Source organism: Lissotriton vulgaris, chromosome 2_1, assembly GCF_964263255.1.
Source record: "Lissotriton vulgaris chromosome 2_1, aLisVul1.2, whole genome shotgun sequence".
Classification (NCBI taxonomy): Eukaryota; Metazoa; Chordata; class Amphibia; order Caudata; family Salamandridae; genus Lissotriton; species Lissotriton vulgaris.
Genome location: NC_141687.1, coordinates 1,143,983,154 through 1,144,006,812, shown reverse-complemented (window position 1 = coordinate 1,144,006,812; position 23,659 = coordinate 1,143,983,154). Strand labels below are relative to the sequence as shown.

General features: G+C 44.1%; 1 protein-coding gene across 23 annotated transcripts in view; it reads left to right on the top strand.

Annotated features, from left to right (window-relative positions):
* PUM1 (pumilio RNA binding family member 1) overlaps positions 1 to 23,659 on the top strand; it is a 1,043,345-nt gene that overhangs the window by 241,631 nt on the left and 778,055 nt on the right. For 13 of the 23 annotated variants that reach the window (XM_086956828.1, XM_086956827.1, XM_086956826.1 and 10 more), the window contains exon 4: positions 1,743 to 1,832. The exons of the other annotated variants lie outside the window; for them this stretch is intronic. In XM_086956828.1, coding sequence (XP_086812954.1) covers positions 1,743 to 1,832 — 90 coding nt within the window. The remainder of the gene's footprint in view (positions 1 to 1,742; positions 1,833 to 23,659) is intronic. 23 annotated transcript variants of the gene reach the window in all.

Here is a 23,659-nt window from a genome sequence, read left to right as displayed (position 1 = left end):
ATTTTTCAAAGTTTGCCCATATGTTTATCCTTTGTAGCTTTATACAGAAAATCTAACCTTATTAAAGTGCTGAGTTCTTACCTAGTGTAGTGTGCTTTAGTTATTTAAGAAATGCATCATTCATATTGTAATTCAATGCAATATTGTAATGAAATGGAATATTGTAATTAACACCTAAGGACCGAGTAAACCCGAGTCAATTTGATATATCTAGTGCTTCCTCCAAAATTTTATTTATTTGCCTAGAGTATTAAACTGACATTAGGTAAGGGTTTTTCTCGATAGTGTGTGCTGGATAAAAATGTACATTTGCAGGCTTGTCCTGCTTTTTTAAAGTATATCTAACTACAATGTGTCTCAGAACGAAGGCGTATCACCAGAAGTTTTCCATTATACACTCCTCAGCCCTATCCCTCAGCTTTGTGCATAACGATGTACTACTCTGCAGTATCCTGTCCAGATAGCCTAAACCAATTAGGGTATAACGGTTTAATTTACTCGAGGCTTTTTATTTTTTTGTGTACAATGAGGTTGCTTTTCAGGAGAACAAAATAAGAGCAGAATAGCAAACTGGCTTAGACTGCTCAAATATGATACATTTTGACTTGTGCCGTGAACACCAATAAACATGTATTATTCAGTGCCAAGATACCCTTGAATGAACGTGTGCTTTACAAATGCACGTTATGTTATATGTAATGGTGACTTCTAACCCATGATAAGAAAAATAAGTATTACTAGGGAGGTACTGGCTAGCTGTAAATCAACCTGGTGACCTATCTTGCATTGTATTTACAATAGACCTTCTCTTCCACTTCAGTGTTTAAATGGTTTGTAGTGTGAATGGAGCACATGCGACTTTATTTCACTTGCTGGTGTATTGTTATATGACCCCATACCTTCATTATCTTATTTTTATGTTTGGGTATAATTCTGATGCAGTTGAGTGTTTAATTGCTATCTACATTAGTTTGCGTCATCTATACACTTTTGCTTAACTGCTTGAAGCGTGCATCCCTATATTTTATCTTCATGTTTTATCAAACCAGCACACAAGAGTGCTCTCTGAATTATTGAGCATTACATTTTCTGTAACCTGTAAGCTGCTCTGCCTCTCGTACATGATATCGTCTGTGACTTTGCTAAGCATCAGAGCCCTGGTTTGGGAAAATGTGCACCTTGCCTCTTGAGTAAACATTCTTAGTTGCTCTCGTAACTATGGTTTGTTGATCTCTTCCTACATTCAGTAGTATTAATGCATGTTTGGATAATTATTTTCCAAGAAAAGAAAACATAAAGCCAAAATTTTCCCCTACAGTGGTTAGTAGTATTAGAAGGTACTTTAATACAATTCCATGTTTAACATTCTTCTATTTAGCGCTGCCTTAATACATTCATTTTAATATGTGCTTTCAGCATTAAGTTAACATTTTTTCCTTGTGTTTGAGATTCATTTGGTAATGATAAGCTGCTCTGGTTTGTGGTTCTGTGCATAACTGGATTTTGGAATAGTGAGTAATGTATTGGCTTAACGTTGATTAGTCTGTCTAAATTGGGCACTTTGTCTTTTCATGGAGATTGGTTAGTGATGCTTCCTTTTGCACAAAGGCTCTACTGTACACAGGCCACCATAGAGTTAGTCGTCAACTTTTATAAGAATTAACTTTTTATATATATTGCAAAATTCCACGCCTCTTTGGCTTCTAAGCGCTAGGACATTGATTTTACTTTTTGCCAACCAGAGAGGAGAGGAAGAGGGGGGAGATGGAGGAGCCTTTCACTTGCCTGCAGAATTCCAATTGAGGAGCCACGTCTCAAGACCCTTTAGGAAGGTAAGACGGGCTTAAACATGTGGGTTCCAGGGGTGGAAGCTACCATCTTGGTATTAAGAAAATGTGTTTTTAACCACGTAAATGATCGTTATTTTAATTTCTTTATTTTCCTTCTGTGGCTGAGTGGTGTTTGGTTAAATAAACGTTGTCTCTAGGAAGAAACACACAGATATCTTGTCCCTTGGTTAATTATGAAAAATGTCCCCTGGGTTTCCAGGCAACATATACTCCCATAACCGATAGCCTTCTAGTGCAGCAGTATAGTAATCCTCTTCTTGATGGTGTACATCTTTGCATTTATCAAACGATGTTTAGTCCATGCCTTCTTAATCACCTTTAACATAACTTGTTCGTTCATTTCATACAGAATCCACTTCCTCCCTTCCTTTCTATTCCTTAGCGGAAGAAAGAATGTAATATTCTTCATCTCACCAAATTTATTACTAAACTCTTATCCTACTCAACCTTGTAAAAAGATTAATCATTTGATACTGTGTGTATTATGGGTCCTCGTTTATCAGATTTTGTATTTTGGGATTTTGATGATTTGAGTGCTTTAAAACTAGGTTCGAGAGAGGATCAGTGAGATCCATCTGCTGGTTGTAAATTACTACACCTCTTATCCTTATTTGGTGCATGGGACGCTCTTCGCTGCAGTTTGTGTGTTCACCGCCTGTGGTTGACTCTTCTGGTTGATGCTTGGTTTTAGCTTAGCCTTTAAAGAACCTATTGACAGTTTAGTGTTTTTTTAATTTTGAGGACCTGTTAAACACTAATCTGGTCACGTTTTTTGATTATTTTCCTCAAGGATTGAATTATGTTTATGAAACAGAGTGTTAGAATTGGGGGTCTCTGGTTGGCACAGGTAGGTACTTGTGACAAGCAGGGACCCTCTCCTCTAGTCAGGGCAAGGGAATTGCCCTCTTAGAAGAACTCCTGCTCACCTTCTAGGCGGCGTGGCGTGAGCAGTCTAGGCTAGTTCAGAGGCGATGTAAGTTAAGCATTTGTGACCACATAAAGTAACCCAGTGACAACACTACAAATGGACACCACACAAGGTTTTATATAAAAAAAATAAGTATACTTTATATAGAATTATCACAAGACAAATAAATGACAAAAAGAATCCACAGTACTATTAAATTTCAAGAGTTCTGGTTAAAAAGGTGTAAATCAAAGTTCTGTGCGAGTCGGTAGCCTTTTCCGCTACGGCGTGCTGAAAGAACACAGAGTCTAACAAATCCAGCGGACCGTGACGGTCCGGGCCCACTCAAATATCGACCGACTCACACAGTACCTTTTCCTTGAGGCGGCTGGCACAGATGTGCGAGCCGATTCCGAGGTTCGTCGCGGTGTACAAAAAGAAAGCGTTGCAGGTCACAGTGTCCCTTCCGTCGCGGTGCAGGCTACGGCTCGTTGACAGAGTCGGTGAGCTCAGAGCTGGAGTTGTTCTGGGCGGAGTTGCTCAGTGCGTTGCCTCAAGCTTTACGGTGCGGCGTTCGAGCCAGAGTTCGGGAGCTGGCGTTGGTCAGTCGGGACAGCGGTGCGAGTCGGGCGGTGCGTCACGAAGTGTGCGAGGCGGTGCCCAACTCCAGTGCGGTCACAGGACTCTAAGTCAGCAGCAGTGACGCGTCGGTCAGACCAGTTCGAGTTGGTGTAGCGAGGCGTTGCACGATGCAGTGTCCTTCCAGTCGCGGTGCAGGCTACGATTCGTTGACGGCGTCGAGACTGAGTCGGTGAGCGCAGATCTTGTGTTGTTCGAGGCGGACGTTGCTCAGTGCGGTACCAACAGGACGCCGGGCCAGTCGTGAGAGTCGGTCACAGCTCCCTGCCTCTGTAGCCACTGGAACAGCAGCAATTCACAAAGGCTGGTGAAGTCCACTGGTCCTGGGACTTCGGTCAGGGGGCAAGCTCTCCTTCAAGCTCTTGGAGATCTTTTTAGCTCAAATGAAAGCAAAGGTAAAATCCACAAAGTCCTTTCTCCTCTCTGGGCAGCCAGGCAACCACTGCAGGCCAATCCCCCAAGCAGCACTTCAGCTTGGGAATAGTCTCTCCTCCGTTTCTTCAGGTTCCTTCTCCTCAGCAGAGGTTTCTTCTTGTCAGTTCCAGGAGTGATCTAAGTTCATGGGATCAGGATCCCAATACCTATACCCCAAAATCCTTTGTTCTCTGAGGGGAGAGGGGCCTGTGTCCAGTTCAAGCCAGTTCTGAAGCACTCTGTTTACCAGACTTCTCCTTCCCTTTCACAGCACAGGGCAGGCACATCAGACACCCCACAGGAGGTGGAGCCAGCATTGTGGAAGGCACGTACAGTCCAGGAGCACTTTGTGGACAGTCTTCCTTCTCTTCTTTCAGTGTGCAGAGCAGAGACATCAGATGCACCACAGGGGGTGGAACCAGCACTGTGGGGGGCGGGCACAGTCCTATTCAGGTCCCAGGTGCAACTCCTCCATCCCATCTGGTTGCAGATCTCCCTATTCACCACCGGACTGCCCCAGCCTGTCTCCTGGAATTCCCCAGACAAGGAGTACACAACCTAGCAGAGGACGGCTCAAATGGTTAGGCAAGCAAATACCTACTTTCTAAAAGTGGTATTTGCAAACACAGATTATTAAAATAAACTTTACTAAAATATGTATTTCATTATTCTGAGTCCAGGCATACTAAACTCGAATTTCTCCCATGTTCTGAGTCTGCTAAGATTATAAACACTTAACAATCCAGCAGCCCATTCTAGCCTATGGACAAAAGGCAGCCTTGCATGAAAAACGAAAATGGCTGTAATTCACTATTAGGACATGCCACACACATCAGGGCTTGTCCTACCTTATACTTACAATGCGCCCTGCCCTTAGGCCTACCATAGGGGTGACTAATATGAGGAAAAGGGAAGGCTTAGGGACTGGCTATTGGGTGCACTTGACCAGTCAGCATGACAGTACCAGACTGCACGCAGGCTCTGCAATGGCAGACCTTAGACACATTTTACAAGGCCGCTTCTGTGGGTGGCACCACCAGTGCTGCAAGCCCACTAGCGGCATTTGGATTTAAACGCCCTGGGCACACTCTATGCACTGTACTAGGGTCTGACAAGTAAACCAAATATCCAATCATGGAACCGCTAATCAATATTTCAATTTACAGTAGGGAGCACTCGCACTATGGCACTGGACAGCAGTGGCACAGTGCCCAAAGCATCTAACACCAGAAAAACACATGAGGCAACAGCATAAAATGGAAGGGAGACCCACGCCAATGGTGCCAGGTCTAACACCGAGCAAGTGCTTGCTAACTAGATTTATATTTTTTTTATGAACACAACCTGCTACAGTACACTTAGACAACCAAAAGACTGCACATGACTAGTAATTAGCAGATTTTTGTTTATAAAATTTCCTGCAATATTAATTTCAGCTCTGGGAGTCTTGTACCACCTACATTTACACCACTGTTACCTACATTTTTAACTCTTGCTGCAGATCACATTGGTCCTTTTCTGTTGTGACTTCAGATATTGGGTATTGTAAATTCATTAGCACTGTAATGAATAGATGGTTTTACTAGAATTTCAAAGAGCCTATAACTATTTTCCATGGAATATTGTAAGGCAATTCTTCTATTATCACGTCATCCTGGTGCTGGAGGTTCCATATTTGCTCTCTTGTAGAAATATTGGTCCTTAAAACCTTGAGCTTAATGCAAAAGCTCTACATGGCTGGATGCTGCCTGCCCCTCTACAGTCTTTGTCATAACCACTGACTAAACTATTTTCTTGCTCTTAGCGAGATGAACCACTTGGAAGCAAGCAGCATGACCAAATCAATTTCCAAATATTGTTGTAGATTTAAATACTTGATCCTTACACCATGTAACCTCTGTAACATTTGATGAGTGCCAGTTATAGCTGAAGAATTAGCCTTGTTCTTGGGTTAACACCTCTTCACAGTGGAAGAGTTTACCTCTTCAATTGGTTGGCACCATTTACTGTGGAATAAACAGCCCCCCTTCTATTTCTTTTCACTGGCATTACCTTCCCATGCACCTGACTTGCACACTTTTACAGAGGCCTATTACTGCCTTCCCCCACACCCCTTTCTCAAGAAAAACCCCAACCCCATTACAGTGCAATGAACCACCTGTTCCCCTGGCTTACCCCCATTTACAGTGATATAATCCACATCCTCAACAGCCTCTGCTCCTATACAGTGTAATATTCTGCTTCTAATCCACTGCTTAAGCCACTTTACATTGAAGAATCTGCCTTTCTACCCACAGTGTTACACTTTTAGCTGAGTGTGCTAGTTGCGCTGGTATGCCCCACTTTTTTCTGAACTGCTGATGTGCTTTGACTGAGTGTGCCCTGGGTCCCTGCCAACCAGGTACCCAGGGCCTGTGTACCTTCCCTAAAAGCGGTGTTAAAACTAAAACCCAATTGGCATCTCTGGCCACCTGTCAGCCCCTAGTAAATGGTACCCAGGGCATGGTGACCAGGGAAGACCCTTGAGGACTGCAGCACTTATTGTGCCACCTTCAGGGGTCCTGTACCCTGACACCCACACACTGCCTTTGCAGGCTGAGTGTCTAGGTACAGAGCTAAACCAAGTCTCGACATGGCACACAACCCTGTGTGCCATACCCACAGAACCTACTGCCCTGGCATACTTCAGTCACCCCTCTAGCTGAGTTCCCTATGCCAGAGGTGTGGGCACAGGTGCATGAGCCCTGTACCTGTACAGTACCCAGGGCCATTCCTGGGCACTGTAAGTGCAGTGATGCCATTAAGAGTATATGGTGCTGGGAGGTTGTCATTACGAACTCCACAGCACCATAATGGCTACTCTGAAGACTGACAAGTTTGGTACCAAACTTCTCAGCACATTAAACCCGCACTGATGCCAGTGTGGGATTTAATGTAAAATGCACCGAGGGCATCTTAGAGATGCCCTCTGAAAACCTAACCTACAATCCACATCTGGGCTGAGTGGCTGCAGATGCTGCCACACAGCAGACATGTTGCTGGACCCTTGGGTGGAGAGCCCCCCGCTCTCCTGGGCCTGCAACAATGCACATCCTGGGCAAGGTGCTAGGTCTCCTCCCCCAGGATGGGCAGGGGGAAACTTCAAAGGCATGCCGCTACAATGAGCTTCTCCAGACCGTTTGCTGTACCCAGCAACTGGCTCCCACCAGTTCTGACCCCCACTCTGGTGGGAAGACTGGCGGGAAAAACTACGTCAGGAAGGGGGGGTGTCACCCTGTGCCAACCCCACCACTCAGGTGGGGGAGACGAGATGAAGTACGACCCCGGGCTCCGGCCATCTTGAAGATGGGAAGCCCTGCCCAATCCCAGCTAGGCTCCTTCCCCCCCCCCCCCCCCCCCCCCCCCCCCCCCTCCCACAGGAGAGGAGCAGGCTAGGGGTGTACCCACCCCAGGACAGGGACCTATTGGTCCCTGCCCTTGCCCTACCTGTAACGCCCCAAAATTCTGTATTTAGGGGCTCCCTGAACCTTCCTTCCTCAGATCCCGATACCAAAAGAAAAAAGATCAAGAAGAAGACCCGCCGCGCAGCTGCTAACAGGACGACAACAACTGACTCGGCCCCAGCCCTACCGGCCTGTCGATCCTGGAACCTGCTCCTGCCTAAATCCCGGCGACTCCTCCGGACAGCAACCTTGGGACACCCAAAGGACCTGCCTGCCTTGACCCTCTTAAAGACTGGGACTCCCATCAGCAGAGGCTCTGCTGCAACAACCCCCCTGGTGCCAGCCAAGAAGCTCCAGACCAGCCCACTCTGCACCTGCCGAACCCGGCCTGTGCCAGAGTGATCCAAGACCACAAGGACGTCCCCCCGGTGACTGGGACCCGAAGTCCAGTGCTCAAAAACCCTCCTCGACGAACCAGACGACGCCTGCAGACTCAGAACCAGGCCCCCCCCCCCAACCGCGACCAGATGAGGGTAAGATTTTCGGATACCCAAAGCTACCCCAGCACGCGGCGCCCTACAGCCCCCTGTGCCTCCCTTTGGGGTACCCACCTATGCTCCCAGATCCCAACTTACCTCTCGACGTGCTGGTCGCCACTGGAGTGTCCGCCCCCGAGCCTGCAGCCTTTGTTCCCTTTTGACCTTTTCCATTGGATGACATGGAGCGCCCAACCGGAGCCCCTCCGTCCCCCATTGGATAGCATTGGGCCTAACTACCTCTGCACCCGGCCGCCCCTGCGTCGCTAAGGGTGAACCAACTGTACCTACCTGACCCTGGGGGACCCCTGAGTCTATGCTCAGAACCACAACTTCACCAGTCTAGTACTCACCAGGAAACCGGTAACTCACTTACCTGCCATTAAATAACATTGACTGGTTTGACTCGAAAAATCTTCTGTCTACTTTTGAAAACTTGAAATATTTATATAAAATCATCCGAATTCCGAAATACTCACCTGTGATCAGGAGAGGAGCCAGTACTGTACCTTGTAGCCCAGTGCTGAAACGCAAAGGTAACCCCTAGCGGGTTTACTAGTGCTGGCCCAGTACTGGATTACAAAAGTAACAAGATCGTACTTTACCTGCAACCTGAACTTTCTCCCATTGGATAACATTGCCAGATTTCTGTTGAAAAGTTTCTAAGTGTGACCTTTTAAAATAGCTTTTTATTCCTGAAAAATCACTGCACTACCTAAAACGTTTTTGCTAAACTGTTTCCTGCTTAGACCCCAGGACTGAACCAAGGAGCCAGTCCTGGAATTGCCAAAGTAATCTACAAAGTATTCACCTGTGTTTATATAAGAGAATCCATTGAACTCAATGCTAAATTGTGTGTAGAACTGTGTTGCCTACTGCAACCCCTGTACCTATTGTCTTTACAAAGTTTATTGCCTTTCTGCAAAGTACTCATCTGAGACCTCTCATATTGAGAGCAGTATATTTTTGATGCCTGTTGGTTCTAGAAATAAAACCACTATATATTGCGATATAAAAACAATTAGACTGGAGTTCAGTCTTTGAGTGTGTGATACCTTTTGCTGACTGAGTGTGTACAACAAATGTTTTACACTGTCCTCTGGTACTGCCTTACTGCTCGACCAAGCTACCACTTTAGAGAGTAAGGTCACACCTGGCTTTAACCTCTGTTATACCTCTGGGGTTTGTAGACTCTATACACACTGTACCGTACTCTGGTCCAGTATATATAGAGCCACTTTCTCACATTGAGTTACTATAACTCACACTCTTTATGCTGAATGACACTTCTAAGTTAAGTTTGACATACTGCAATTGAAGCAACAACCCAGACAAAAACATTGCATATTTATTGAATGTATAGAGTAAGCATCTTTGTCTGACTCGAACTGCTTACAAATTCAGTTTTCCCCTCCCTAAATAAATTTCAGATGTGAACCTTTTACAGCAGTTATGGATTAACTTGTCCTTTATTTGGGGACATGTCAAGTGGCCTTCCGAAATCCAATGTCGGGTATCTCCCTTCCATTAACAACCTCATGCTGCCAGTTCCCTTCCATCCAAAAGTAAGCACTTTTTTAATGAACTGCAGTAAACAGAAATGGAAGATTACCCTTCAAAACCTCATTTGTGCCCTTGAACATAGAAATACTGTGCCACACTGCACTTTACGAGTTGTATGCTCCAATTCCAAACATTTTCAGCAGAGGTGCCTGATGGCGGAGCATTCTGTGCATTGCTTGCTAATGAGAACGATACATTTGATAGTAATTCATATGAAATATGGCAGGTGAGCAGAACATGCTTGAATCAAAACCTGTTTTTCCACCAGTGATGAGGAGATGCATTTTTGGTGTGAAACCTGCATTCGGTAGAAATAACAGACTCCATTGTGCCACATCTCAATGCGTAGATGCATGAATCTTGTTTAGCTATTGTTCCAATAATTGGGGATAAATATATTGGCTATGCATTGACCATATGAAATGCAAATAATGATTCTCCAAGTAGAAAAACATATTTTTTTTATTTTGTATTCGTGTATCTTCTTGTTTTGCTAGTTACACCACAATATTTGTTTGATCAAAGTCACAACTAGTGTTAAATACTGTAAACATCTTGGATGGTATAAAGCAAGCGTAAAGCTAGCCACTCTTTGTTTAATAACCTCCATATACTAATCATATATGCTACTTTATGATTTGAGTGATGTCAGATGATGGGCAGAAAAGGACAATTGTCGTTCTTCATGATATAATTTTAGCAACTCAGAACCATGTTCCACAGATGTGAGTCAAACTGCCTTAAAAATATTCTTCAAATGTTGAGTGGCAAAGATAATATCTCTCTATATCTCTATCCAAGCATAAATGCCAACCCTCATTATCACCATATGAACTGAAAGAGCTAGTTCTGCTGCTGAAAAGGGTGCATGTAATTGATTAAAAGAAGTAAGTTAAGTTGTAGCAGGACCTCCAGTCCTCCCCAAATATGCTTCTGCCAACCCAGTTTACTGCACACAACTTATTTACAGATGAAAATAAGAACATCAAATCAATAGAAGTATTTACGAGCCCTAGAAACGAAAAGTAACTCCTTCGATATAATAGAACTGCAAAGTGTTATAATTCTGAGAGTTTCAGCATCAGCCTGCGCAATTTAATCAGGGAAGCAAAATGGACTTTGAGACTGAATGTTGTGTGACCTATTCCTTTGTATTGGCATAATCGGTTTTGAGAAATCAATTATCCTGCTTGAACTCCACGCAGCAACTGAAAGCCTCGTTATTTTATCTAGAAGAATTGTTAGCCTCAAGCAAGGCCGCCTGTGGAAACGCTCATACTCTGAGATCAAAGGATATTGTAAACCTTCATGACACAGTGGTCAGTACTAAATAATGACCTTTGTGTATTTTGTTGCTGAGTAAAGCCAGTTCAGGAATATCACTTTATTAAATTGTGGCAAATGCTAAAGTATTCACTGGGATCCTATCCCCCAAAAACTAATCTAAACAGTTACTACTCGGTCATATGTCTTCCTAGTCTTTGAGCTACCCCAAATTGTTCCTCTGAAAAGATTTTGTCCTCCAGTTGCCAGATGCCTTATAGAAGCTTGGTGTGAAACACTCAGTAAGATAACCATTGATTCCTAATGACATCTTCAAAAGTACTACCCAGCTGACACACTGGTTTTGATACCAAATGTGCTGTCTGAAAAGGTTGACATCCTCATGGGGAGTCTAAAGCATCACTGTATCCGAAATCCAATCACAGTTGTTCCTTAAAGCTGCAATTCCTGATTTCCACATAAATGAATGACCGTTATAGTTTACTGTGCTTTTTGAGGTGTTTTTATCCAGGCAGCCGTGCCATAGACCTTTTACAAATGTAGTAATCACCTGACATTTTTAGCAGCCTTAGTTGAAATACGAACTCCGATAGGTTTTCCATACAAAATAACGCAGAACACTTGTTTGGCCTTAATGAGCCTTTCACAGCAAAGCTCTCGGAACCATAAATCTAGACAGTAGATATGAAGCAAGCCTTGTTTTGTCTCACAGACTTCTGTTCTTCTGTACTAAATTATATCTTTCCTCAACCAATGCTGCTCTCATTCGATTTCAGAGCGTAATATGCCTTTGTCCTAGATATCGATGGGCTGTTTCTTTTCCTTTTTTATCACAGTTTTATAGCGCCAACTTGCCCCGAATCGGGTATCGGAGCGCTTTACATAGCACCAGTTGCATTACATGCGGACACATTAATTTTTGTTAAGCATGGCTTCTTACCTCATTTTTGTTGTAACCATTTTGGGGGCTATCGTATGTGGTTCACGACTAGGTATGCACACAGCCAATTAGTAAAGCTGGCAGATAAAGAGTAAAAGAAATTACCCTTAATGTTGATTCTGGTATTCATACTCTACCTTAGATGACACCCCTTCAGCCATTACTCTGATTAAGCATATGCTGGTCGAGACGGCTTGGCATTGACACTTGGTGACACTTGGATGTGGGTTTTAAAGCTACCGCAGAAGGGGACACTTTGCTCTAGGTTTCACAGAGTTGTGATGTAACTACCTTCTGTTTAAAGATTTTCCTAGCCCTGCACACAGTACTAAGAATAGCTAATTTATAGTGAAGGATGGAAATTAATAATTTAGTGTGCATGAGTAGCAAACTTTTTTCTTCATATCCTGAAGGCAGTAGTTTTGTTTTCCCTGGAATATTAGTTTTTCCTTAAAGAGAACAGTAGGTGCCACATGCCAGTATGGCAAGTTGATTTAACAGTCTTATTGGAATTTGGGACTTGTCTACAGAGGTACTACAGTGCTTTAGTAACATACAGAAATTCATCTTAAGTGAGAAGTGTAGCTAGTTAAAACCATGAATATTGTCGCATAAATCATAAAATTCCTAATCCAAAATAGCGTTGTAAATTGATGTAATCTAGAACTGTGGTCAGTTGGAGTTGAAGATGGAACTTTAAATTCTGTTAAAGTTTTCATTGGAGACATGTATTCGTAATGTGGTACATTTAAAATGTTACAACAAACATTGTAAATGATGCTAATATATCCAGTTTTAATTTTTTCAGATGTTTTATTGGTGTCAAAGGTTGCCTTACTTTGGCCCTAAGATACTTGCTATAGGATTGGGTATTTTGCGGCCCAGATAAAGGAAAAAATCTGTGGACTAAAAGGAGCACATCAATTGTTTTGGCCATTCTGTTTTGCAACTAAATGCATTATTTGTTGCTTCTTTCTATCGTACAGCAAAAGTTTTTACCTAATCTTACATTAAAAAAATTATGCTAGACTCAATTTTTGTCTGCTCCCTGTGGCTATAATTGTTTTTTAGTTTTCTTCATTTTGTTGTGTAGTTTCTGCTGAGTAGAAATATCAGTTGGTACTCGTGTGGATGTGTATGGCTTAAAGTCTGATATTGAATTCATACTTTGGAAATACATTTCTCTTTAAAAGCAAATCTCATTGATTATTGCTTCCAGAAAGTTAGCAGCGACAATCTTTTGTAGTATTCCATTTTGAGGAGGGGGTAAAAAAATGGCTTCCATCCCAGCCTGTCTCTTCTGTCAAATGTTTTGTACTTTGACAGATTCTCTCATAAACTCTGTGGAGATAATCTATTTAGCTATATTATACTGATGTATTAGCATTTCTGTTTGTTTCGAACACTAGTGTACAATTGTAGATAGTTAAACATTTGAGAATGTTGTGGCTGAGGACTAAAATGTATTCTTTAGAATGTGTTTTTACAGAGCTTAATCGAGAACGTGCCAATTAAGAAATGGCCAACTAAAGGTAGTCCATAATGAGTTCTTGCATGCATGTTTATGCCTTATAATGTCAGGTAAATATAGGTAATGGAGACTTGTGTAAGGCTTAGAAATGCAGTGACAGCAATACAGAAAAGCATGTTTAAGGGGATGCAAGGGGGATGGCTTAATTCTGTTAATCAGAACCAATACGTTTAGTTGGCACTTCCTTTAGAAAGCCACAGTATTTAACAGGCCCTTTTGAAGATGATTAATGGATAATTTATGCTTGATAATTACAAATCTGTTGAATAGTTTGTACTTTTTTAATCTGTAAGACATTTTTCTATCATTTTTATGACAGACTATATTTCACTATGTAGTTGGACATCTTTGGTTTTACTTAGGATAATGATTGAAAGACAAAGGAGACAAGACAGGACTTTGTTTCAGTACCAGAAGGGAAAGTAAAAAGAATGTTTGGATTGATCTTTTATTTTGTCATTTCTCCAGTATTGTATCTTTCATAAATTCACATGCTTGAATCTTTCCTGTCGTCCTAGTGGGAGTTCCACTGTAGCACTAATAGCAGTGTTCAAGCATTAGCACTAAAACCCTATTTAAACAATAGACATTGGTAGCCAATTCACATAATTTTAAAACATCCAAACTACCACCAATCAGAGCAGAGACCCTGCAGCAGTCATCCCCTGCAGGGCCACCATACCTCAGATTTCATACTGCACGTCACGTCGTGTTAGGGAGTCTCCCTGAGCTGTGTTCAGCCAGTGTTTCACAGCTCAACATTTGACCCGACAGCCTTCCAGTCAGTCTCCAAACCTCCAGGAAACATCGGATGTACTGTTTGGAATTGTGTTCGACTATTTTCAACATGTCTGAGGGTTCCAAAAGAAGGCTTTTCAGGCCCAAATAGGCCTGTGGGAAATCAAGTCTCTTCTCAGAAGACCCACACAAGGACTGCTTATATTGTCTATATCCTCCGCACAAGCCCAAGGAGTGGAAATACTGCTGTTCTCCAGTATTAGGGGTGTTGTCAGGATCTGGCCGATTACGTCAATTAGACCCCCCTGTGCACCTACTTACAAGGTGCGATGTTCCCCAGTTAGGCAGATTCCAATCTGGCGCGCACTTCAAACCCAGGCACAAGCTTCCTGGTTGTGCCGCTCTGGGTTCTAGGTCAGCATTCTAGTGGTTGAACCGTCCGCCATTTCGTGCTCTAGCGCGTTCTATCTGGCGCACTTCAACTGAAATTTCCTGGCGGTTGGTTGCATCATTCCGTGCTCCAACTATTCTGTTCCCGTTTGAGCCCCGTTTGCTGTCAACTTCCCTCGGGGCATTTCCTAGTAGTTTGGTCGGGGTTGGCAGGGATTCTGTGTCCGTAGCCTGCCGGCTTACCTCGTCATTCCCTGGTTTCCGCATTCCTGTGGAGTTGTTGTAGCGGACATTAGCCACTCCGTTCCTCAGTCCCGTTTTTTCCCGCTTGCATTCCCCAGCCCAGATTCAGCTGTTTCTCGCTATTCCGGCATTGCTGAGGTTTCTTCAGAGACTGTTTGCTGTTGAATTCTTCTGGAGATCGGTAAGGAAGTCGAACTCTTGCCTCAGACTGTTCATTCCTCATTTGGTTCCGCTTCACTATTCAGTACTGTTTCTCAAGACTAGCCAGAGCCTGGTTTCTCTCAGCCAGCCTAAGACTTTCTTCATGTGAAGTTCCACATCTAGTTTTGATACCCATTGAGAAAGACATTATGAAACCACAGAGGAAGCAGAATTTCTACAAGTAAATTAGGGTATTTTGTATGCATATAATATACTGTAGTTTACCACCTTATTTGCCTTCCACAAAGAACTCAAAACGACAACAGGAGTATCACCCTCAGAAGAAAACCTAATACAGTACTCCATGTAGAGAGTTGCTCAGTCCACACTACCACAGGTACTTAAGGGGATGTTGGGAGTGAGGAATAGGTAGGCAAGGGTTGTTAGAACTGTAGTAATTATCTGTTAACTGTTACAGGTGTACCAGTCCATAATACCTTGAGGACGCTAGAAGGCACCAGTGTGGAAGTCTCTCTTTGTTGTTCGTTATCCACTTCCCCTTTCCCTTCCATTCCTGGACTCGGCGAAATCCGGGTGTAGGGGTGTTTGGGAATTGGGAGATACTCAGCACTGAAGACCTGGCCTCTCGCTCCCGCGGAATCTGGAAATTCAGGTACTACTTCTGACAGATTGAAGTGCCTTAAATTGCCTTCCGACTGAGCGAGATGGCAGAAGGATTAGATGTAAAGGCTTTGGCCTCAGTACTCGAAGGGTTACAGAAACAGTTAAGTGAGACTAGGGAGGAGGTGAGAAAGTCAAATCAGGAGACTAGTTATTTACGTCAGAGATTGGAGGAGTTATCTGAAAGCCCACGTCCTGATTTTGGTAGTATCAAGTCTCCAGCCTTTACTCCCTCTCCCTCATCTTCGTCAGAATTCACTACACAGGTTGTACACGCCATGTCCCCTACTATCCCTTTAGCCCCTCCAGAGAGATTTCAGGGTGATCCCCATAAGGCACAGATTTTTCTTACCCAATGCTCCTTACACTTCCTTTGCAAGCCCATCCTGTTTAAAGAGGACCAGTCCAAGGTGGCGTTTGTGCTGTCCTATCTGAGTGGCGATGCCGCAGCCTGGTCATTGCCTTTGGTGGCCTGCAACGATCCTGTGTTGTACAAATTCGAGGATTTCAAGGCTGAATTTCTGCGCATTTTTGATCGGAGAACCATTTCTCAAACCACAGACAACGAGCTTTTAGAGTTAAAGCAGGGGAATCGAGACCTAGTGGCTTATCTGGCCCACTTTAATAAATTGATCGTGGAAACAAGTTGGCCCGAGGCTAAGAGAGCGGCAATCTTCTATCGAGGATTAAAGGATGAATTGAAGGATGGACTGGCTCAGATTCCAAGGAGGCCTACGGAGGTGTCGGAGCTAATTGATCTAGTTTTGCAGATAGATCAGAGGCAGGCAGAAAGACGCAATGAGCGTCGGAAAGATGTTCGAACAATTCCACCGCGTTTCGACCGTGTTAGGTCTGAATTAGTCAAGAGTCATGAGGGCCAGAGTCATTCGATCGAAGAACCCATGCAGGTTGGAACTATTCGAGGACCTCTTACCCAGGAAGAAAGAGAAAAGAGGCGTCTGGGCAAGTTGTGTATGTATTGTGGCCAGGCAGGTCACTTTGTCAAAGATTGTCCGAAGAAATCGAAGAATAGTACATGGGTAAAAGACAGGCTCCACCAGTAGACGGAGTTGCACTGGTGGGAGCGAAGGAAGAGACAACTCCAAAATCACAGTTGTTGGCCAATACTCTGCAGTCAGCAGCCCCGCATTTGATTTTGTCCTGTAAGATTCGGTTTGGAAAAACTCATGTGGAAGAAGTTTCTGTGATGGTGGATTCAGGGGCCACCGGAAATTTTTGTGACATCCAATTTGCCAGATCTATTGGTATCCATTTTGAGAAGAAGTTAAGGCCAGAACCAGTTCGGGCAGTGGACGGCACCAATTTGTCTTCCGGGCCAATTGCTTACGATACGGAGGAGATAACCGTGGTAGGCCCAGGGGAACATCAGAGTTTCATCCGCTTCAATTTAATCGACGCACCACAGTTTCAGCTCATCCTGGGTTTGCCTTGGCTCACCGATCATAACCCACAAATTGATTGGTCTCGCCGCACGGTGAAGATGAACTCAGAATTTTGTGGCGAGCACTGTTTTCAGGCAATTCCAGAAACCACAGATTCCACGATGTCGCAAAACTTGGTCAATCAAATCCAAATGGTTTGTGCGCTGGAACTACCTGTCATCCCAGAGGAATATCAAGATTTGAAGGAAGTTTTCAACGAAAAGGAAGCATGTAAATTGCCACCTCATCGGGACTACGATTGTCGGATCGAACTGGAGCCGGGAGCTTCTTTACCATGTAGTCGGATCTATGCTTTGTCAGAACCGGAGAATCTTCATTTGAAAGACTATATAGAACAAAATTTGGCTTGCGGATTCATCCGACCTTCCAAATCTCCGGTATCATCACCTTTATTTTTCATTCCTAAGAAGGATGGGACCTTGAGAACTTGCATCGATTATAGAGCCTTAAATCTGGTCACCAAAAAGAATCGTTATCCTCTTCCTCTCATCTCTGAACTCCTTGATCAGGTGAAGGATGCCTGTGTATACACAAAATTGGACCTGCGGGGGGCCTATCATTTGGTTCGCATGGCCGAGGGTGAGGAGTGGAAGACTGCCTTCCGTACTAGGCTGGGGCTGTTCGAATACCAAGTGATGCCCTTTGGGCTATGTAACGCCCCTGCAGCCTTTCAGCATTTCGTGAATGATGTGCTTCGTGAGTTTCTGGATCGCATAGCTGTGGTTTACATAGATGATATCCTTATATTCTCAAACAGCTTAGAGGAACATGTTAACCATGTACGAGCAATTTTGGAGCGACTGTTGGAGAATCATCTGTATGTAAAACTGGAAAAGTGTGTATTTCATTCGGCAAGTGTGGAGTTTTTGGGTTTCATCCTGTCTCCTGAGGGGGTGTCAATGGATGATTCCAAACTTCAGGCAATCAAGTCCTGGCCTGCTCCTCGATCGGTGAAGGAGATTCAGAGTTTTTTGGGATTCGCCAATTTTTATCGGCGATTCATTCAGAATTTTTCCGAAAAGGTTAGTCCTATAACTCGTCTGCTAAAAAAGAATGTGCCATTCTGTTGGGAACGAGAATCGGAAGAGGCTTTTCAGCTTTTGAAGGAAGCATTTGTCACCGCTCCAGTTCTGCAACACCCAAATTTGAAGGAACCGTTCTTTATTGAAGCCGATGCCTCGAATTTGGCTATTGGAGGGATTCTGTCACAACGCCAGAAAGACACTGGTCAACTCCACCCAGTGGCTTATCATTCTCGCAAATTATCTCCTGCAGAGATAAACTATTCAATTGCAGACAAGGAACTTCTGGCCATAAAGGAGGCTTTCAAGGTCTGGAGGCATTATCTGTATGGAGCGAGGCATGTCATCACTGTGTTCACGGATCATCGAAATCTGCAATTTTTGAAATCCGCACGAACTTTAACTCCCAGACAGTTGCGGTGGTCACTCTTCTTTGCAGATTATGACTTCGTTCTGACCTACAAACCTGGTTCGGCGAATGGAAAGGCTGACGCCCTTTCACGTCTGAGTATGGGAGAAGAAAGTCAAGCTACGATGGAAGGATTGATCATTCCCGAAGACAAGATTGTGGCAAGTACAATTGAGGATAAACTGGAGAATCAGATTAGAGAGGAATTCGCCAAGACTGAATTTGCCACCTGGGAAGTAGATGGCCCAGATAGAAGAGTTCAGGAAGGGAAGCCCTTCTTACTCGGAAAAATGTTCGTCCCAGGTGAAAGACTGCAAAGAGAAGTTATTCAGCACTTCCATGATCATCAGTTGGCAGGTCATAAGGGTCCCAAGAAGACACTGGAGTTAATTCGGAGAACCTTCCTTTGGCCGGGCATGGACACTCAGGTGAGACAGTACATCGCTACTTGTGAGCCCTGTGTTAAGGGAAAAAGTTTGAGACAATCCCCACAGGGTCTCCTAATGCCTTTACCTGTAGCCCCATCTCCCTGGCACACCATATCCATGGATTTCATTGTAGACTTGCCCTCTAGTCAAGGTTATTCCGTGATTTGGGTGGTAGTGGACCAATTCTCCAAGATGAGCCATTTCATTCCTTTAAAAAACCTTCCTACCGCTCCCCAGTTGGCCACTCTGTTTGTTGAGCACATAGTCAGGTTGCATGGGATTCCTAAGGTGGTCATTTCTGATCGAGGTCCACAATTTGTTTCTCGATTCTGGAAGTCCTTCCTCAAAGGATTGGGGGTTGACTCCCGTTTGTCCACCAGTTACCATCCAGAAACGGATGGACAGACCGAGAGAGTGAACCAGGACCTTGAACAATATCTTCGGATGTATCTGATGGATCAGGAGGGGGAATGGCCTACCTTGTTGAGTACTGCTGAGTTTTCCTACAACAATTCTGTCCATTCAGCTACTGGTTTCTCCCCATTCTATTTGAACTCCGGCCGCCATCCCAACATGTTGGTGGGACGGGAGGAGGTTGAGGTTCCGGCTGCTGAGGAGGTGGTGCAAGAATTGCGCCAATCTTTGCTGAAGGCTACCTCTAATCTCCATAAGGCTAAAGAGGCTTACAAGACTCAGGCTGATAAGAAGCGAAGAGAAAGTCCCATTTTTGAGCCTGGGGAAAAAGTTTGGATTTCCACTCGACACATGCGGTTGAAGGGAAATCGAAAGTTTCAACCGAGATTTGTGGGTCCCTATGCAGTCCTTCGGATGGTGAACCCAGTGAGTGTTAGGGTAGCTCTTCCTAAGTCATTTAAGATTCACCCAACTTTTCATGTCTCATTGATAAAAAGAAACCCCCCAAATCTTAGACAAGTTAAACCACCTGCCCCACTCATTGTGCAGAGTTCTGAAGAGTTTGAGGTTAAGCGAATCTTGGACTCCAAATTGAGAAGAGGAAAAGTCTACTATTTAGTGGACTGGAAAGGTTATGGTCCAGAGGAGAGGTCCTGGGAACCTAGTTGCAACGTTCATGCTCCCAGATTGGTCACAGAATTCCATAAGAGTCATCCTTCAAAACCTTGGGAGGGGGCTTTGGTGGGGGGTACTGTCAGGATCTGGCCGATTACGTCAATTAGACCCCCCTGTGCACCTACTTACAAGGTGCGATGTTCCCCAGTTAGGCAGATTCCAATCTGGCGCGCACTTCAAACCCAGGCACAAGCTTCCTGGTTGTGCCGCTCTGGGTTCTAGGTCAGCATTCTAGTGGTTGAACCGTCCGCCATTTCGTGCTCTAGCGCGTTCTATCTGGCGCACTTCAACTGAAATTTCCTGGCGGTTGGTTGCATCATTCCGTGCTCCAACTATTCTGTTCCCGTTTGAGCCCCGTTTGCTGTCAACTTCCCTCGGGGCATTTCCTAGTAGTTTGGTCGGGGTTGGCAGGGATTCTGTGTCCGTAGCCTGCCGGCTTACCTCGTCATTCCCTGGTTTCCGCATTCCTGTGGAGTTGTTGTAGCGGACATTAGCCACTCCGTTCCTCAGTCCCGTTTTTTCCCGCTTGCATTCCCCAGCCCAGATTCAGCTGTTTCTCGCTATTCCGGCATTGCTGAGGTTTCTTCAGAGACTGTTTGCTGTTGAATTCTTCTGGAGATCGGTAAGGAAGTCGAACTCTTGCCTCAGACTGTTCATTCCTCATTTGGTTCCGCTTCACTATTCAGTACTGTTTCTCAAGACTAGCCAGAGCCTGGTTTCTCTCAGCCAGCCTAAGACTTTCTTCATGTGAAGTTCCACATCTAGTTTTGATACCCATTGAGAAAGACATTATGAAACCACAGAGGAAGCAGAATTTCTACAAGTAAATTAGGGTATTTTGTATGCATATAATATACTGTAGTTTACCACCTTATTTGCCTTCCACAAAGAACTCAAAACGACAACAGGAGTATCACCCTCAGAAGAAAACCTAATACAGTACTCCATGTAGAGAGTTGCTCAGTCCACACTACCACAGGTACTTAAGGGGATGTTGGGAGTGAGGAATAGGTAGGCAAGGGTTGTTAGAACTGTAGTAATTATCTGTTAACTGTTACAGGTGTACCAGTCCATAATACCTTGAGGACGCTAGAAGGCACCAGTGTGGAAGTCTCTCTTTGTTGTTCGTTATCCACTTCCCCTTTCCCTTCCATTCCTGGACTCGGCGAAATCCGGGTGTAGGGGTGTTTGGGAATTGGGAGATACTCAGCACTGAAGACCTGGCCTCTCGCTCCCGCGGAATCTGGAAATTCAGGTACTACTTCTGACAGGTGTCTTTCATAGATTCACATGCTTGAATATTCCCCGTTGTCGAAGTGGGAGTCCCACGGTACATAAAATAGTAGTAATATATATATATATATCTCCATCCAACAACAAGTTTTGCCTGCTGTAAGGACGCCACACACAGGTAGGCTCGATTTTCCCTTTCTTTATTGGATGGAGGAAAACAGTTTCAGGCAGTTGCAGTACTTAGCTCAAAATAAAAATGTCCCAGCCTACGCATTTCGTGATGCATATCACTTCTTCAGGGTCTGCGGGCATTTGGCACTGAAACACACAACAGTCTAATTGCACTCACTTAAAGTATGTTTTCCCGCCCCAGTGGGCGTGGCCACTCGCATGGCTTGCTGGGTCTTGGAGTGCCTGTATATGTACTCTCATTGAAATCTTATATTAGAGATACATCGGAAGTCATTGAAAAAGTTGAGAACTTAGACTGGCAACCCACCTATGTACTTCTGACTCATGACATAACGAGTCTCTACACGTGCATTGAGCACGAAAAGGGCCTACATGCCGTAGAATACTTCCTGAACCAAAAAACACTAAAACAGGCCATGCATAATAAGATGTTGTTGGAACTTATTAACTTTTGTTTACATCAGAACATCTTTCTTTTTCAGGATGACATATACAGGCAATTGTCTGGCACGGCGATGGGCTCCTGCTTGCCCCCAGCTACGCGAACGTATTCGTTGGCTGGTGGGAGGAGCAGGTAGCCTGGGCCCCTGAGAATGCCACATGGAACAACAAAGTGGTAGCTTGGTGCAGGTATATTGACGACCTGTTCCTAGTATGGGATGGGCCTGTGGCAGAGGCCAGTGAGTACATACGTTTGCTAAATAACAACAACTGTAACCTAAGATTTACGGGGGAAGTGAGTCAAGAAAAGGTCAATTACTTAGACCTTCAAGTAAGTGTAAGGGATGGTAAGATCCGTACCCTATTGTATCGCAAGCCCACGGCAGGAAATAGCGTGTTACACGCTTCCAGCAGCCACCCCTGGAGACTCATAAACCGCATCCCTTACGGGGAATTTCTTAGGTTAAGACGCAATTGCACTCTAGAGGAAGACTTTGAGAAGGCAGCCAGTGAAAGTATGGACAGATTCTCTGACAGAGGATACAAACGGAATCTTCTGTATGATGCCCTGAACAGAGTGAGGAAATTGTCCCGATGTTCTCTCTTTGAGAAAAAGATACGTCCAAGTACTGATGGCAAATTCCGCATGATCACCCCCTATTCAGCCAACTCCTTCAGATTAAGATCTATCATGACCAAACACTGGCATATCTTAAAAACTGACCACATTGTCGGTCCTGATATACCAGTTGCCCCACTTATAACCTTTAAAAAGGCGAGATCTTTACGTGACTATATGGTTCAAAGCCATTTAAATCCAATACGTAAGACCAAGGGAACATTGAAAGATGCCAAGGGCTTCTTCCCCTGTGGGAAGTGTAAAGCCTGTGCATCCAGCAAACAAACCTTAACATACGATGTGAGAGGCTGTAAGGGTGGAAAAAGAATAAACAAATTTATATCCTGCCACACAGACCATACGGTTTACTTTTTGATGTGTCCTTGCCAAATAAGATATATTGGCAGCACCATCAATCCAGTAAAACTGAGGGTGCTAGAGCACATGCGGGCGATCGCGAACAGAGATTTTCCTTATCCTGTCGCTTGACATTTTGCAATAAAGCACAATAGTAACCTGGATCTCCTGAGATTTTTCTGTCTGGACTGTGTCCTTGAAAGCCCGAGAGGCGGTAATAAACTACAGACACTCAGGAGACTGGAGTCTCGATATATAATTGACTTAGAGACCAAAGCACCCGGAGGTCTGAATATGGAAGAGGAAATGTCATCTCATCTGGGATAACTTTGAATATCAGTAATTGGAACGTGATGAATTCTGAAATGTGGTGACATATATGTGATATATCTTCTGCAACAGTGACTTATTTTTGAATAATGAATTGCTGAAGGAATAATTTGTATTTTTAAAAATTGATGTATTTGATATAAAGGTTTATTAGATTGTTGTTTTTAGGGGTACCATTTGAGTTGACATATGCAAGGCCATTAGAGTGTTGGGTCTGTCTGAACATATTCTATTAACCTGGGATTCTGGCGGCCAATATGGCTGCAATTGCCGATACATGGCAAGATAGGAACCATAAACGGGTATTGTTTTATTTGTACACATTATTTGTGTGTGTAACGATGTCTTGAGGTTATCAACATTGCTTCTTAGGAGAATTAGGAGAATTATGTCCAGGTGACTAATGCACACGAGGCACTTCATATGTCAAAATTCATTATAAATTGTACCTACTCTTTGAGTAGCCGTGTGCTATACAAGAGCGTTATAACATAACATAACATAACATACCTTTGCCGATACACAGCGTGATTATGGTGGGGTGAGAGATTTGACTGGATAATAAATATTATTCACACAGTCGTTGAATGATAACATTCAAAGATGGTGCGCAAACATGAATGTTTGTTGTAGTCTTATGTTGTTTCTATCACCCACTGTGAGCCAACATAATGGCGCCGCGCAGCGCGTTCGAGTGTAAACGCTGACGAAGGGAGTTACTCCCGAAACGCGTTTGTTCTGGAAATAAACCTGTGCTGAGAACTGAAACCCCGAGA